A 16,946-nucleotide genomic window follows, 5' to 3' on the forward strand; every position below is an offset into this window, starting at 1 on the left:
GGTGCAATTTCTTGGAATAGCAAGAAACAAACATGCACAGCTTTATCTACGATTGAGGCAGAATTTATTGCATGTTCTGCTGTAGTGCAAGAAGCAGTATGGCTGAAACATTTCTTGGAAAATTTAGCCATTGTCACTAATGTCCCAAGACCGGTGACAGTATATTGCGATAGTCAAGTAGCCATTGCCTATGTGAAAGATCCCAAGTACCATGGTAGGACGAAGCACATTGACATAGAGAATAACTTCATCAGAGATATAATAGCGCAGAAGGAAGTAGTCCTGCAATATATTTCAACCAACAGGATGGTTGCTAATCCATTTACGAAGGTTGTTCCTAGAGACGTGTTCTTGACCCACAGGATGTCTCTAGGATTACGTAGAATGTGATTATGAAATGTAATATTGTTGAGGATCACTGGATTATGTATGTATATGTATTGTACTTGTTTGTTAATGAATTGATGTTTTATAAATTAGTACAATGTTATGAGACTAGCACAAACACACATATATTGTTGAAAGGTATGTCACCAGGCAATGATTGGCTCACCCACACGAGCAATCACCTCAAACGCTATAGTAAGCGGGTTGAGATGAGACGATATGCACTATAAATGCTGGAAGAGCAGTTTAGTACATAAACCGATTTAATGTCGCCTTGATTGGAATCAAGATGAGGTATGTTATTCGTATGTGATAAGACCGAACATGATAGTCCCACAATCATGTATGCCTGAAGGTAGCCGGATGCGAATACTAAATTGGGCGCTGTGGAAAGCGAGCTGATATAGCACTCGGGCTACATAAGTACGTGAGAAGCACGTGACCATGTTTAGGCTAAGATCCGTATAGTGGATATGACTAATAAATGACATACGCTCTTATAGAAAAGAGAAATCCACTATAGCATGTAATTCATACTACGTGTGCTTTATTTGACCAATAAGGGAGATGAGTACAATTATCCCTATTTATTCATCGTGTGAGTTCTTAAGGTAATGTTACCAGCGGTCATGAATAGATATGGCTTTATGGGACGTGTCTAGGAAAGCAGTTGTTCGGAAATGGAGAGAGACATGAGTGCGAAGGAAGGCTATTGTTGTTTTACATCTATCACATGTATTTACCGGTCGACCGATTATTTCGCCTTCGATGGTTTTGGAAATAATTGTAAATTCATGGTGTCCTTGAGAATAGTCAAGTATAGCCTTTAAGGGATAGGTATACTTGGACTGATGAAACAAAATATGTCTGGGGCACTGTGAGACATCAATTGTTAATTTCTTCTTTGGGGTTGTAGCCATTATGTTATCCCTAACATGTGCATAATTAGAGCTCCCAGGTGTACTCACTGGTCACACGGCTTTCTTGCCAGTATGAATTGTTTCTAAAGTAGATGAATGATGAATGCCTTATGTTCTTAATAGAGCATGATCAAGCCTATCATGTGCGAGTGGGAGATGATATATTTCGTCGGTCCGCCCATGATGAGTGTGTCCAAGGGACACCATTTGCTCTAATTATAAGTGTATATGAGAGACACCTTTTGAAGAGGCACGAAGGGAGTTTCTTAAGGGAAGTTAAGATAACTTCCTCAGGATGAACATTGAACTAGAGATAAGAAAATTTCTGAAGAATAGAACTCTCTAACTCTCTCTCTCCTCTCTTCACCAAAGAACGACGCATAAGGATTCCGTATCTACTTCGAGAAGACAATCGGTATTAACGTTGTGGAACGAGAATACTTTCCTTGTGATTGTATTCGGACCAACGTGAAGTAGATTCGTTCATCGTTTGCTGGTGTTTCAACATACGTTCCTGGAAAATTGGTTTGGAGTGCATCGAACAAGTTAGTCGATTCTCCTGACACTCGCTTCCAACAAAATGAGTAAAGAAAGAAATAACTTTTGCAGTAAAAAAAAGGCAAAAGAACACTACAAGTGTCATAACTTGTGTACGGCGCTCACTTTAGTGCCATAACTTTTTTTTGGATCACTTTAGTGCTAAAATTTTTTAAAAACGATCACATAAGTGCTAAAATTTTTGAAAAACGATCACTTAAGTGCCAACTTCGGTGCCGTACACAATTTTTCGCCGGAAATCTGACGTGGCATTTTTTTTATTAATTTCTGAAGCTGACGTGGCTCGCCGGAGTCTCGCCGGAGATTGGCACTTAAGTTATCGTTTTTCAAAAATTTTAGCACTTAAATGATCGTTTTTCAAAAATTTTAGCACTTAAGTGATCGTTTTTCAAAAATTTTAGCACTGAAGTGATCCAAAAAAAAGTTATGACACTTAAGTGATCGTTTTTCCTCCGACTTGGCACCAAAGTGATCCGAAAAAAAGTTATGACACCAAAGTGAGCGCCGTACACAAGTTATGGCACTTATAGTGTCCTTTTGCCAAAAAAAAAAGATACGCTAAATTTCATATATTTTGAAAGGTTGGATTTCAGAAAATGTGAGGAATCTTCCAAATCATCTTCATTATGATTTTTCGATAAAAAAAATCTTCATTATGATTTTAACCTTTGCTTAGGATGAAAATTGAAATTTATGGTAACAAATTTGCATTGCCTTTTGTGGAAATTCTTTGAAAAAAATATTGAGATTGAAATCTTTCTTCGATTTACTGTGTATATAATAGAAATACGGCTTTGGATATATCTTCCTCTCTCACAACCGGCAGATACTTACTTACTATTGATTTGAAAAGAAAAGAAGATTAGAAAAGAATATTCGTCCTTTTAGGACTTGAAAAAGATATAAACATAATAAATATTTTTTAACAAAAGAAAACGCATTTATTTGAAAAGAAAAAGGAAAGAATATTCAATTGACGGGAAAAGTGTTAGAAAAGTCCTAAATCTTTTGCATTGGTGCCAATTGAGTTTTAAACATTTTTTTGGTGCCAATTGAGTCCTAAACCTTTTGTTTTTGTGCCAATTTAGTCCTTCCAGCTAATTTTGATCAAACTTTACTGACTTGGACGCCGACTGGCCTACATGGCACGATCGGCGCTGACTTGCACAATTTTAATAATATTTTAATATTTTTTGAATTTTTTATTATTATTTTTTTCTTTTTCTTTCTTTTTATTTTTTTCCTCTTCTCCTTCCTTACTCCAGCTGGTCGCCGGACTGGTGACCGGCCAGAGGCTAGTGGCCGGCATGGCTCACCCTAGCCGAATGGCCATGAAGGGGCTCGCGCTAGGCCGGCGAGGTTTGAGCCTTGCTGGCCATGGGTAAGGCTTGTCGGCCACCTCACCATGGTTGGGCGAGGTTCGCCTTCACCGTCGCTAGCGAGGGTAGCCTCGTGCTGGGCTGGCGAGGGTCGAGCCTTGCCGGCCATGGTCGAGGCTCGCCCTCGCCAACGACGGTGAAGGCGAGCCTTGCCCAGCCAGTGGCGAGGGTGGCCTTGCGCTGGGTTGGCGAGGGTTGTGCCTCGCCCATGGCCGGTGAGGCACAACCTTGCCCGCCTAGTGCGAGGCTGCCCTCGCGGCCATCCAGCGAGGGCGAGCCTCGCCAGTGGCTGGCGTGGCTCGCCAGAGACCTCACCGGCCTTTGGCCTCTAGCTGGTCGCCATAAGGAGGGAAAAGAGGAAATTAATAAAGAAAAAGAAAGAAAAAAGAAAAAAAATCAAAAAAATATTAAAAAAATATTAAAATATTCTAAAAAATTGCACACGTTAGTGCCGTCCGTGCCATGTAGGTCGGCCAGTGTCCACGTCAGCAAAATCCGGTCAAAATTAGTTGAAATGACTGAATTGGTACAAAAACAAAATGTTTATGACTAAATTTGCACAAAAAAAAGGTTTAAGACTCAATTGACACTAATGTAAAAGGTTTGAGACTTTTTTGACATTTTTCCCTACAATCGACAAAGTATGGTCATAGAATATCAAATTTTAAATATTACAGTATACTAGTACATCGTGTTTTGATTGTATCACGTACTTTCTTACTTCTATTATTCTTCGTGATAATGTCATGCAAGCAAACAGACAAAAAATCCACGACAAATTAGATAATTTTTATATGACCAAAAAAGAAGAAGATAATTTTGTCTTCTCTCATGGAAAGGAGGACTATAATACCGTGAGCAATCTCGTCCAACAGTATCGAGAAGAGACGACGATCTTGAAGACATTGCAGACAAAAATAGGCAAAAGTACACCACAAGTGCCATAACTTGTGTACGGCAATCACTTTAGTGCCATAACTTTTTTTCGGATCACTTTTTTTTTTTGGTAACCCAGGGAACCCCCGCACGGCTGACAGCCAGGAGGTAAACCCTGGGGGCGACACGTGCTAGCCACCACACACGTGCACCGGTTAAGTCACCCTGCGGCGCCAGGGATTCGAACACCCAACCTTTTGCGAGAGGAAGAGTGCCCTTTCCAGCAGCGCCACCCAGGCAGGTGGTTTGGTGCCAACTTTTTTGAAAAACGATCATTTTAGTGCCAATGCTGACGTGGCTCGCCGGAAATCCGATGTGGCGCTCACACGGCTTGCCGGAGAGGTCCAGTCAGCATTAAAAATAAAAAACGACACCGTTTAGCCCGCTGACGTGTACTTTTAAAAAATATTATATTATATTATATTAAATATAAAAAAAGGCCCTGCAGCAGCGGCGAGGAAGCCCTCGCCGCCGTTGCCGCCAAGCTACCACCGCCGGGAAGGGCCGGCAGTGGTGGGCGCAGTGGTCGGCGACCCTCGCCTCGCCTGGTGAGGGTTAGATCCGGCGAGGCGAGGCCGCGCCTTGCCGTCGCGACCCGGGCGACGGCGGGTCGGCCTCGCCTCGCCGTCGCGACCCAGGCGACGGCGAGGTCGGCCTCACCTCGCCATCGCGACCCGGGCGATGGCGAGGTCGGCCTCGCCTTGGGCGGCGAGACCTCGCCGTCATGACCCGGGCGACGGCGAGGTCTCGCCTTGCCGGATCCGGCCCTCACCGGGTGAGGCGAGGGTCGCCGGGCCCCGGCTAGGGGCCGGCGACCCTCGTCGACCACTGCGCCCACCACCGCCGGCCCTTCCCGGTGGTGGCGGCAGCAGCGGCGAGGCTCCCTCGCCACTGCTGCAACCTTTTTTTTTTTTTTTTTAAATTTTTTAAATTATTATTAGTTTTCTAAAAGTTAAAAAATTCGAAAAAAAGCCACCTAATTTCCACATGTACAAGTCAGACCATTTTTTTAAATATAAAAGCCAGGTCAGCTTTTTGGCCGGAATTTTGGCCGGAGTCACTAAAGTGATCTATTTTCCTCCGACTTGGCACCAAAGTGATCCGAAAAAAAGTTATGGCACCAAAGTGATCGCCATACACAAGTTATGGCACTTGTGGTGTACTTTTGCCGACAAAAATAGGAGGACAACATATTTTAGCTTTCTCTACCTGTTTACCCCAAAAATAATCGAGTCGTCAAAACATGTGTTTGGCATATGTACACGGACGGTCATGTGAGCGCCACATGAATATTTTATACATGTAATATGATCGTAAATCGATATTTATCGATCGACATCGACATATATTGATGACATATATGTTCGGTTATCGACATACGATAACGAATGGGTAATAGTTGCCGATATAAACATTGGCAATAAGGGAATAATAACAAAGCACCATCAAATTCCCGAGAAGACATGAGGAGCATGGGGATATGAATAACCAACCAGTCTAGCGAAACGGATCGAACATAAGCATATACACATCTTCGAGGGAACATGTACACATTTTGGAGGGAACGATTGATTATCATTTAAGTAAATCCATGGAGCGAAAATTGTTCGAAATAAGATCATGAGGAGGCATGTGGCATGTAACCACACAAAAGCAGAGTCATAGGAACGTGCACTCGAAGATCACGGAGGTTGTCGATGGAAACTACTCCACAAATGGAACCACTGAAAACCGTATGAAGGTGGTTATTACCAAACCATTATAAATACCACCAGCCTTCTACTATTACTCCCCTCCCCCCCAAATCAAACTTAATGTTATATTTCAATTATCTTTAACTTTCCTGCATTGCACTTTACTTTCCTTAGCTTTGTAGCTTTCTGACTCACGTCATCGATCATTCCGACGTGTTTCTCTATCCTAGTGCTGCATCATTGATCTTTTCTGATATAGTACTTTTATATTCTTAGGCTGTGCCGTCGATCAAATTCCGGTATAGTTTGTCTATATCTTATTACTTTATCGAGTCTGTATCAATCAGCCCCGTCATCGATTAAGTTCTGACAAGGTTTGTGTCTGTATAGTCTCATTTTGTATAGAGTGGTTGTTGCCTATATTTGCCTAGATACTTCATGTCCGAAATTGGTGTAGAACCCTATCTCCTCTAATAAAATCAAAGAACTATTTTGGGTGAAATATATTTCGTTGCAGGAAAAATTCCGGCAAAATACTACCGAAAACAAAGTGTCTATTGGCAAATGGAATAGAAAGATTCAAGACAAAAGCAAAAAGCCACAAAACCATTCCAATACCAGATTATGCCCAAAAAGACGAAAACGCTAAAACCGAAATGAACAGTTTGACTAACCATCACGACTATTTTCCTGCCCCACGGTACCCATCCATGTACAATTTTGCATCATTCCATTTAGTTGCAATATAGAAGACGCTGGCTCAGTCGCTTTGCTCCAACTCCTCCGGCGATTTTGACAGGGCAACAGCATGCTATGCCCTTCTTTAGGCACTCAGGTGCTACTCCGCCGACGCTGCCCCAGAGGACCCGAGAAAGTTCAGAGACCTTCTGATCGTGGGGCTTCTTCTCGATGCCGATCTTGATATTCTACTAATCATTCTACAAATCTCATAATATACAATGCATTACCTAGTCCTGGGGAAAGGAAAAAAAAAAAGTAGTCCAAATGCACGGGATGATGATTAGTAGTAGTATACATCAAGAAACAAAAGTGTATGTCACGATGCGATTTAGAATAGATTGGGTTCACTCCACTTTAATCCATCTAATATTATTCAAATTTTTAACAACTTTGATTATCAAGTATTTAGGAATCTCCCATCTTTCCAATTTTACAATTATTGAAATTGATAGTCCCAAATAAGAACAAATCTTTACAGTTTTACTATTACTTGCAAGAGTATAAATCTGAATTTGATCGCACACACATCGGTGTGGAGATTTGTATTATATTTATAGTATGTACATGAACGGGAGAATCACAATTGAAAAGATTTTACAAAAGGTAAGAATCTACAATATTAGCACAGATTGTAAAAGATTTGCTCTATCAACGGATTGGCACAGATTGCAGAAGATTGACTATATCACCAGGATTGGTACAGATTGCGGAAGATTGCTCTATCATGGAAGATTTGCTCTATTATTATTAACTAATTTTTGGTCCTGTTTGTTTATTCTTTAGCCTAAGTAAAAAGAACAACTTTAATTTTCCGCCAAAAATTAAAATATTGTTGAAGAAATATATCAACATTTACATACCCTGAAAGTTTCGAATATTTTTGGTTAAGTGCGTGCTTCGCATAATTTACATTAAGTAAAATGTAAAAGTCAATCCAATCTCGATATTTTTTTGTTGTTGCTATTTTTCTTTACACTCGATGCATGTGTTCTCTTTCTAGTATACTAACTAAAAAAAGCCACATTGACGTGTGAGCTGAAGAGTCGGGAAAAGATAATAAATAGAAGAGAAAAAGTTATCAAAAACCCCAAATTATGCTCACTGCGACACATTAACCCTAAACTTGTAAAATACACGTGGAGTGCTCAATTTAGAAAAATCAACTAAGCTACTAAGTTACCAAAACTTTGGAAGCTTAAGCAATCACCAAGCTCGTGTGCGAGAGATGGGAATATTATTTTGATCATGAGCATATATTGGTGTATACACTTCGGCCAACAAAAAGGAAATATCGAAAGAAACAAAAGGAAAAGAATAAAGAAGCGGTGGATCTTGAGGAAAGTGGACTAAGGAAGAATCGGTTAATATTAATGAGAATATTTGATTGAAAGGAAATATCCAGCAAGGAGTCGGTGAGTAGAGATTATAAATTGAGGTATTTTACACAGAAGAATGGAGGCATTTTCTTTTGGTCTGATCACATACGCAATATAGAGGGAGAGAAAAAAACAGTAGAGAGATTTTGCTCTCCTTTTGTAGTTCACTGCATGTGGTCACCAAGTTCCACGATTGCCACTGTGCCTGCGTTGCTGCTATCGCTTCCCACGTGGTGACAAGCAGCACATTCCTCTTGGAGCCCCTTCGAAGAAATCCAATCTGGTCTGAGCCTCAACGACGAAGCATTCTGTTCGTGGAGACGAGCCGATCCCACTGACGCTAGTGATTTTCTTCGGCGACACCTGTTATATTCACCGCGAGCCAAAAGCCCCTCTGACGATCTACTCCAATATTGAGTCCGCTGCCCTATTCGCTGCGGATCCCGTGGAGGTCTTTGCCCCGACGAGCCTTAGTCCCTTGTGTCACCTGCGACCAACGCAGCACCTCTGCTGTTTGCCCCCACTTCGACGACTGCTCGTGTTCCAACTTCATCGCTGTTCCCGGGCTTGAGATCACCCCAGAAGACGACGACGATCTGCTACCTTTCATCCGGTCGAAGGAAGCTGCTCTCTTTTGTAGGTTGCCCCGGAGTATCTCGCGCCCTACCATCCATGAAGACCCAGCCAATTTGTGGAACTAATCAGTGAAGGTGTCCAGTGAAACCACCGAAAGAACCATGGCAAAGTCAAAGCTCTTCTCGGTCAAAATTTCTCACCGTCCGAGAGCTCGTTTGTGAATTTGCCACCGCGACCCACCGCGCGCACCACCGTGAGTACCGCCGCCGCTACCACCGCCGGTCTGCCACCATCGTCCGGTCCAAACTTGGAAAGCATATATTCGAATTAGGTAAATATCTTATCTAATTTGATTTTCGAATATATTATTTCCTTGTTTGAAATATTACAATCTTATGTGAATCTTTGAATGATATTATCGTATCCATTAAATTCCCGAATAGCCTTTAAATTAGGAATTATTTCCTAATTTCACAACGTGCATATGATCGACAGTTCGATTTCATGCCCGAAATATGACTCGCGATCGCACGGAAAATCGTCAATCCGATTTCCCGCCTGAGATATGATTCTCGATTGCGTGAAAAATTGGCCAATCCGATCCTCATGCCCATGATACGATTTGTCAATCTATTGTTTCTAAATTTAAATGGATATGGATACTATTTTTATTGATTTGGTGTCGTGTTAATTTGATTGCTATTTCTTTCTGTTTTGTTTTTGTTTAAATTGAATTGATTGTGTTTCCATAAAAAATATATATACAAAAATATTGTATGCATGTCATATAGATTAGTTGCATCATGCCTGCATGTCATCTTGCCACATCATTCATACCTTGCCATGTGTCAATGCTCGCCTGTCATTAGAAATTGCACGTCTAGGTTCATTTGTGTGCCATATTAGAATAGTCCATTTAATCGTTGCTAGAATTAAGACATTTAGGTAATTGTATGTCGTATTAAACTAGCATCATGCATTGCATATAGTTTAGTTTTTTCATTAAATAAACGAAAACTCCTAAAAAAATGTGAGTGAAATTGCGTGTTAATTAGAAATCATATTAGGGTTGTTGATGTGATTTTCTAATTAACATTGCAGATGCTTTCGTTGCTCTAAGGTGAGTATTTTCTATCCATCCTTGCGATTTATTTATTGCTTTGCTTTATTGGGTGTTTTATTAATGGTTGCGCACTCGCATGATCACATCTCATGTTAGTGAATAGGTTTAAAATGAATCCAAGCTGCCTGCCAAATATTTTTTTTAATAAAAGAGAAAAGGAACCGAAAGGGCATTAGAGTAATCTTGTGACATTCTGAAATCCGACCCACTTGGGATTTATGAAATGAATAGTTTATGGACGTGCTTGTAGTTAGATCTCGCCCGGAATTGATCACTTCGGGAATACTAACCATTAGGGAGAGGCTAATTAGGGATTTAAATTCGTGCGACCAAAGAACTCGATAGTGAACCGATGTTCGACCATGAAAATCGTCGAGGTGACATTTTGAGCCAATGTAGGCTGATCTAAGGATAGTTAGGGATCAGTTCGTCATTGTCATATTAGTGGATCGCGGGTGATTCCGCTTGACCACGAAATGAATTGACAAATGACCCCAAAACCTATACCAACCGATCGTGCCCGTCGGATCTAGCGATCGATCCTCGCGATTAAGTGACAACCGAGTTCGTCACGACCCGAGTGAACTTGAACGTGGCTTGATTTAGTATCGGCCACGGGTCAATAATGCGAATTTCCCCAAAAGCCACTCGTTGGTGTGAGATATGCGCAAGTTACGTTATTTAGAACTTAGTCATTAATTAGTGACCAAGTTGAGCATTGGAAATTTAGAAAGTCACGACAGATCATTGGGACGATGTTGTCATCTGCTCGAGTAGCCTCAGATTTGCCCAAATCCTTCAGAAAAATTGAATTTTAGCGAGAAATGGAAAATGACCATTTTACCCCTGAAGGTTTGTTAAGGCCAAGTGTATTTGGGGAAGGGCATTTTGGTCATTTCGTCCTAGCCTTAGAAATAGAGATTTTTGGACAATTTTGCCCTTGGACTTTTTCTTAATTACCCCAATTGCCCTTGGATATTTTGGAAAAGATTCGATCCGGACCGTTGATCTCAAGATAAGATCGAATCTAGGCCGTCAATTTGGATTGTGAGAGAGGGGCATGATGGTCTTTTGGGCACCAATAATTGACTTTGGACTATTTAAGTCCAAACTCTCTCTCTCTCTCCTCTCTCCCTCCCACTCTCGGCTCACTCTCTCCCCCTCCTCCCGACCGAACCAGCCACCCCTTCCCCTCACCATGACCGTCGCCGTCCGCCAAGGCCGGTCGCCGCCGCCGTCCACCTGTCTCGCTGGATCGGCCGCACGCCGGAGCAGCCGCCTAGTCCAGCTGCTCACCCCACCGACCCTCTCTCTCTCTCTCCTGTTTTGCCTCACCGAACACCACCACCAGCCCCCCTGCTGTCCTGTTCAGTCATGGGAAGCCAGCAGACCGCCAGCCACCGCCGCTCGCCGTAAGCCCCCGCCGAGCCGCTCGTCGCTCGCGGTACGCCGCCGTGAGGCCACCGGCTGCCGTCCCCCTTTCTACTCTAGCCGAGCCAGCCTAGAGTTCGTGTAAGTCGCCCCCTAAACCCTATTTAGGATATCGGGTATCGATAGACGCGATTAGGGGTTGAATCGGGTTAATTAGTGTCGGTTTAGGGGTTAATTGGGGCTGTTTAGGGGTTAATTTAATGGATTGATTTGGGGGACTTGAATTGGTTGAGTTGTGGGTAAATTTGTGATGTTTCGGGGCTGAATTGATGCCGGAGTGTATGCTGGAAATTGTGACTCGTATTGACGAGCATATGGTTCGATTTAAGGGCAAATTTCGTTGGTTTTGCGTGTTGTGATGTGACTGGTTGGTAGGGCTTGATATGACTTGGAATGAGCATGGAAATGTTGAATTTGCGCCTATGAATGTGGCTGTGATTGTGAGCCCGTTGGTGGCCTTGTATGTTTGTTGAGTGGTGAATTGATTGATTTTAATGTGGACCGTTATGTGCATGCACGGGCTGAATTGAATGGTTTGTGCATTGGCCGTGTTTGAGTGCTTATTAAGCATGAGAAACGTGTGTAGTTTGGTGCGTGCACGGGCCAAGTGTGATTGGCTAGTACATTGGTATGTCGGTGTCGAGCAAGTGATTGAGTGAGGAATCGTGTGGTGACGTTGTATGTGTGGTGACAAAAATCCATGAGGCGGTACCATTACGCGGGGAATTGATCCGTTCTGAGGCGGTATGACTACGCGGGACGATGCCCGGTATTACCGGAGGACAGCCAACCTGAGGCGGTACCATTACGCGGGTTGTGTCGTAGGTGGTGGGTGTTGAGCCTGTAGCGGTACCATTACGCGGGCAAGATACACGGCCTGAGGCGGTACCATTACGCGGGCCCCGAAGTGTTGTGATTATGAGTTGGTCGTAGTGAACCTGAGGCGGTATTACTACGCGGGTCACTGGCGAGTCGAGTGGAAAAATGAGATAGTCGCAGTGAACCTGAGGCGGTACTACTACGCGGGTCACTGGCGAGTCGAGTGGAAAAATGAGATAGTCGCAGTGAACCTGAGGCGGTACCATTACGCGGGTCACTGGCGAGTTGGGTGAAAGGAATGTGATGAGGCAGGAACGAATGCGTGAAATGTAATTAGAATGTGCATGTGATTGGAAATGGTGTTATTGTGGCTAACGTGTAGGTTGCACGCAGGAAAGGCCCAGGTGAGTATGAATTGTGTGCCTGCTATGTGATGGCTGAGTGTGGTTGTATTTGTGATTGTCTGGAGGTACATGATAGCCTAGGTGGGGTTTAGGGTGTGTGCTTACTGAGATGTGATCTCATGATTGTTTCAACCAACAATTTCAGAACCCCGGCCTGAGTAATGAATCTCCCACCGCCACCACCTGAGCATTTTGAAGTACCGATGCACACCAACCACAGTGTTGTAGAGTACCCGATAGACGATAATATGACCTGGATCAAGCATACTACAGTAGTTTGGGTAGACGTAACCTTACCCCTTTGGCAGGCCCATAACTATACTGCCTGGTACTTTCGAGATAGGGTAGATGAATTTGGCCTCGTCTGAGGCTTCGATGTCCCCTTTGATGGAGTTGGGGACTGGGATCCATCAGCCATACCCCCTCCCGATGGCGAGATGACTAGTTTGGAGACTAGTCTAGCGCAGTCCGGACTTCAACCTGCGCCTGCAGCACCTGAGCCCTCAGGGGCCGAGTATGAGCCGGAGCCGGAAGAATCCCAGGCGGGGTATGATCCCATGGATGTGAATCTTGATGTGATACCAGAGGAAGAGCCAGAAGAAGAAGAGCCTGAAAATGAGCCTGAAGAAGACCTAGACGTGGGGCCAGAGGACGCACCCGAGGACGAGCCACGGTACGATCCCGAGTTTGTGCCAGAGGACGAGTCAAATGATGAGCCAGTTGAGGAGGAGCGAGTTGAGGTTCCAGCAGAGTCGGGTGATATAGACCACCCGATTGAGATCGAGGCCGAGCCGGAGTCCTCAGACGAGCCGACAGTTCAGAGGGATTCAGATTCGGATGATGAGGAATCAGACTCTGAGTGGATGCCAAGCAGAGGGCGTAGGGGCTAGAGTAGGGGTTGGGTGTAGGATTTTGAAGGGTACCATTTTTGGCGATAGGATACCCAGGCTATCGATCCTTTTTGACAATGGTGGTATATAGTGTAGAGGTTCGGTGTGCTTGTATATATTGTGGTTTTGTAAATAGTGGATATGGTATAAGTTTGAATCGATAATGGATGTATTTAATCTCCCTTTTTTACCCCAGTTGTTCTTGTCCGGGTATTTGTGGCTTCCGCTGATTGAATTAAATCTCTGATAAGTTGAATTGAGTGGACGATTTTCTGAGACGTCGCATTATTCGACCGGAGAAGTGTGTCGCGTGCTCGATGGGGTTCGGAGCGTGACAAATCTAGTGTAACCAAGTCTCCGAGTCCATAATCTCTAGTTCGTAGGAGTAAAGTAATTCTCCCGATAGTTTACTTGGGTTTCTAATCGACCCACCAAAAAATAGATTAGTGGCGACTCCCGATTGAAACGATTTGCATGTTAAGAACTTAAACCTTAAGTCGCGAATTGGTAAGGGCTTGGGAGAGCCCGTGTTAGGCCTAGACTTAATAATCCATTAGCCGAAGCCCTAGGTGGTGCACCCGAGGGTAGGTCGTGACAGTTCTCATTGATAAAATCTTGATGAAGGGTAAATATATCACATATATACAAGTTTGAGATTTTTGGTGTTACAGAAAATTTTTTATGGTAAATATGTTACAATGGGTATAGTTTGAGGTTTTTGTGACTTTTTCCTTAAATAGAATAGAAAATTTTAGCTTGAGTTATTTTAGGAAATGTATTTAAATTAGTGTAGGATGAGAACATTTTTATACCAATTTAGAAATTACGAGACATTATGGGATATATAGACCATCCTAAGTTATCATTTTGTTCATTTTCAACGTTGCAGTCCATTATTTAATATGGTTAATACCACGAAAAGCCCTAAATTGATACACTTATGACAAATTTATCCCAAACTAATTTTTTGACCACTAAAAACTCCCAAACTAATACACCTGTGACAAATTTAGCCCAATCTAATTTTTTGACCACAAAAAACCCCAAATTAGTATACTTATGACAAATTTACCCTTCGTGAAATTGTATTAATATCACGAAAAATCATAAATTGATAAATCTGTGACCAATGGAAGGGCAATACTCTAAACTGGTCCACCCATCAATTGCCATGTATAATCAAACTCAGCAATCTAACGGTAAAATTTATTGAAAACTAATGGAGGGTAAATTTGTCACAGGGGTACCAGTTTAGAGTGTCACGCCCCGAACCCCGACGAGCGCGCGACACCCCAAGCTTGGTCGAAATAATGCGACATCCCAGAATGTCGCCGACCCCAAACACATAGAGATAAAGCACTAACGGAAGCAAACATACACCCAGACAATATTTAGAAAGGGGCAATAGGGAGAATATACATTCATTACCAAATCAAACTTATAACATTACATACTAACAATAAACATATTATACACGCATATCAGCTTCTAAAGTTCACACCACCAACATCAAAATGGATCAGTAGTCTAGGTATAAACTAACTCCAAAAAGGGGCACTTCAAAAAGGGTTACCCTACCCCCAACTAACCCCTACGACCTCTAGACGGTGTCCACTCTGAGTCAGTCTCCCTAGAACCTGAATCTGCCTCTCCCTGATCCTCCTGCTCCTCTGACGACTCAGAATCCGCCCCAATCTCAATCGGATTATCTTCATCTCCTGACTCTAATGGGACCTCAATCAGCTCCTCTTCTTCAGGCTCCTCCTTCGGTTCTTCCTCGAGTTCTTCTTCGGGCTCCATTTCGGGTTCCTCCTCGGGTTCTCCCTCAGGTTCTACTTCGGGCTCCTCTTCAACGGGTTCCTCCTCGGGCTCTTCTCCTAAATCCACGTCCATCGGATCATACCCTGCTTGTGACTCTTTCGGCTTCGGTTTAGGCTTAGCCACCGTGGGTTCGGGTTTTACAGGTACAGGCTGATGACCTGACTGTGCTAGGCTAGTGTCGAGGCTGGTCATCTCCCCATCATGAGGAGGTATAGCCGATGGATCCCAATCTCCTACTCCATCAAAAGGGGCATCGAAACCACGAACCGGTGCGAACTCGTCCATACCCTCCCGAAAACACCAGGCCGTATAAGTGTGGGCTTGCCAAAGAGGTTGTCCTATATCTACCCAGACTACTGTGGTGTACTTAATCCAAGCCATATTATCATCTATAGGATACTCTACTACTGCATGATCGGTATGCATAGGTATGCCAAAACGCTAAGACAGTGGCGGTGAAGGATTCATGGTCCAGGCCGGGGTTCTGAAAAGGTTAATTTATACAACTATGAGACGAATCTCAATAAGTCGACATCCTAAACCCCACTTAGGCTATCACGTACCTCCAGACAAGTCCAAATACAATATCACTCAATAAACACATAACATGCACATAAATGCACTTACCTAGGCTCTTAGTACACACAATCTGCACGTTAGTCTCAAATCCACAAATTTCAAACAACATGCACTTTCCAAACTATTCTCATGCCCAAAAGCAAATGTCGAACACATGGCATTTCCGAACTCCGCATTTCACACTCATTCATGCACCACCACACCATTTTCATTAAAGTTGCCAACGACCCGTGTAAACACGCCTCAGGTCCGATCTCATTCTCACTTGCCACATCACACATCTCATTCTCATTCTCTTTCCACAGCCCGCGTAAACACGCCTCAGGCTCCACATTCCTATCGCGACCCGCGTAAACACGCCTCAGGTCCGATCTCATTTCCACTTGCCACATCACACATCTCATTCTCAATCTCTTTCCACAGCCCGCGTAAATACGCCTCAGGCTCCACATTCGTATCACGACCCGCGTAAATATACCTCAGGGATTAAGTGATCACGCGAACATGCTAACACGCCATATTTTATCTCTACCCCGCGTAAACATGCCTCAAGGCTTTTTAGTGATCACACGCACATCACACGCCTCAAATCTCACACGTTCACATACTCGAACATTAATTAAATGCACTCAAATGCACCCAATTCAACCATCTCAATTCGGCCCATGTAACATACATATAACCATCACATAACATGCCATATTTCATCACAAAAACCATGGCACGACAAACACGGCACTACACCACGATTTCACACAATTAAGAGTCGAACCAAATTATGTACCCTAAGCACCAAACCGAATTTTGCAGCACTCATACCAACCATACTCAGCCCTCATTTAGCCTCTAATTACTCACCAAATCACCACAATTTCATCCATAAAAATCCTCATCCAAAACAGCCCCTAAAACTACACTAAACCGTGTCTAAACGAGCCCGTTAATACCCGATATCCTAAATAGGGATTAGGGTGCCACTTACTTGAAATTTCCAAGCAAGAACAGCCTATCAAGGGGGCGGCAAGGCGGCGAGGACGCAGCGGCCACGGCGGTCCGGCAGTCGGACGCACGGCGGATAGCGAGCACGCGATGATCCGGCACGGCTCCGGCCAACACACGGCCAAGGGGAAGAGAGAGAGGGTTTTGGTGTGGGAATGAGAGGGAGAAAGAGAAAGAGAGAGTGAAAGGAAATAAATAAGTGGCACCAATAATTGGTGCACTTACCCCATGCCAAAATTACCATCCTACCCTCCTCTCTACCTTCCATCCAACGGCCAAGATCCAAGCTTATCCAAAAATCGACGGCCAAGAT

The 16,946-nt window shown here is 43.5% G+C and overlaps 1 protein-coding gene across 1 annotated transcript; it reads right to left on the minus strand.

The window, feature by feature from the left end:
- Positions 1 to 14,818: 14,818 nt before the first annotated feature.
- Positions 14,819 to 15,340, minus strand: LOC115664429 (uncharacterized). Its single transcript, XM_030586360.1, has one exon. It carries the CDS (start codon positions 15,338 to 15,340, stop codon positions 14,819 to 14,821), a length of 522 nt encoding a protein of 173 aa, XP_030442220.1.
- Positions 15,341 to 16,946: the final 1,606 nt, after the last annotated feature.

Source organism: Syzygium oleosum, unplaced genomic scaffold, assembly GCF_021117445.2.
Source record: "Syzygium oleosum isolate NSW1041296 unplaced genomic scaffold, Sole_v2.1 Sole_v2.36, whole genome shotgun sequence".
NCBI classification, from domain to species: Eukaryota; Viridiplantae; Streptophyta; class Magnoliopsida; order Myrtales; family Myrtaceae; genus Syzygium; species Syzygium oleosum.

Excerpts from the sequence above, each read along its gene's own strand:
- LOC115664429 (XM_030586360.1), bottom strand. The coding sequence starts at position 15,340 with ATGGACGAGTTCGCACCGGTTCGTGGTTTCGATGCCCCTTTTGATGGA.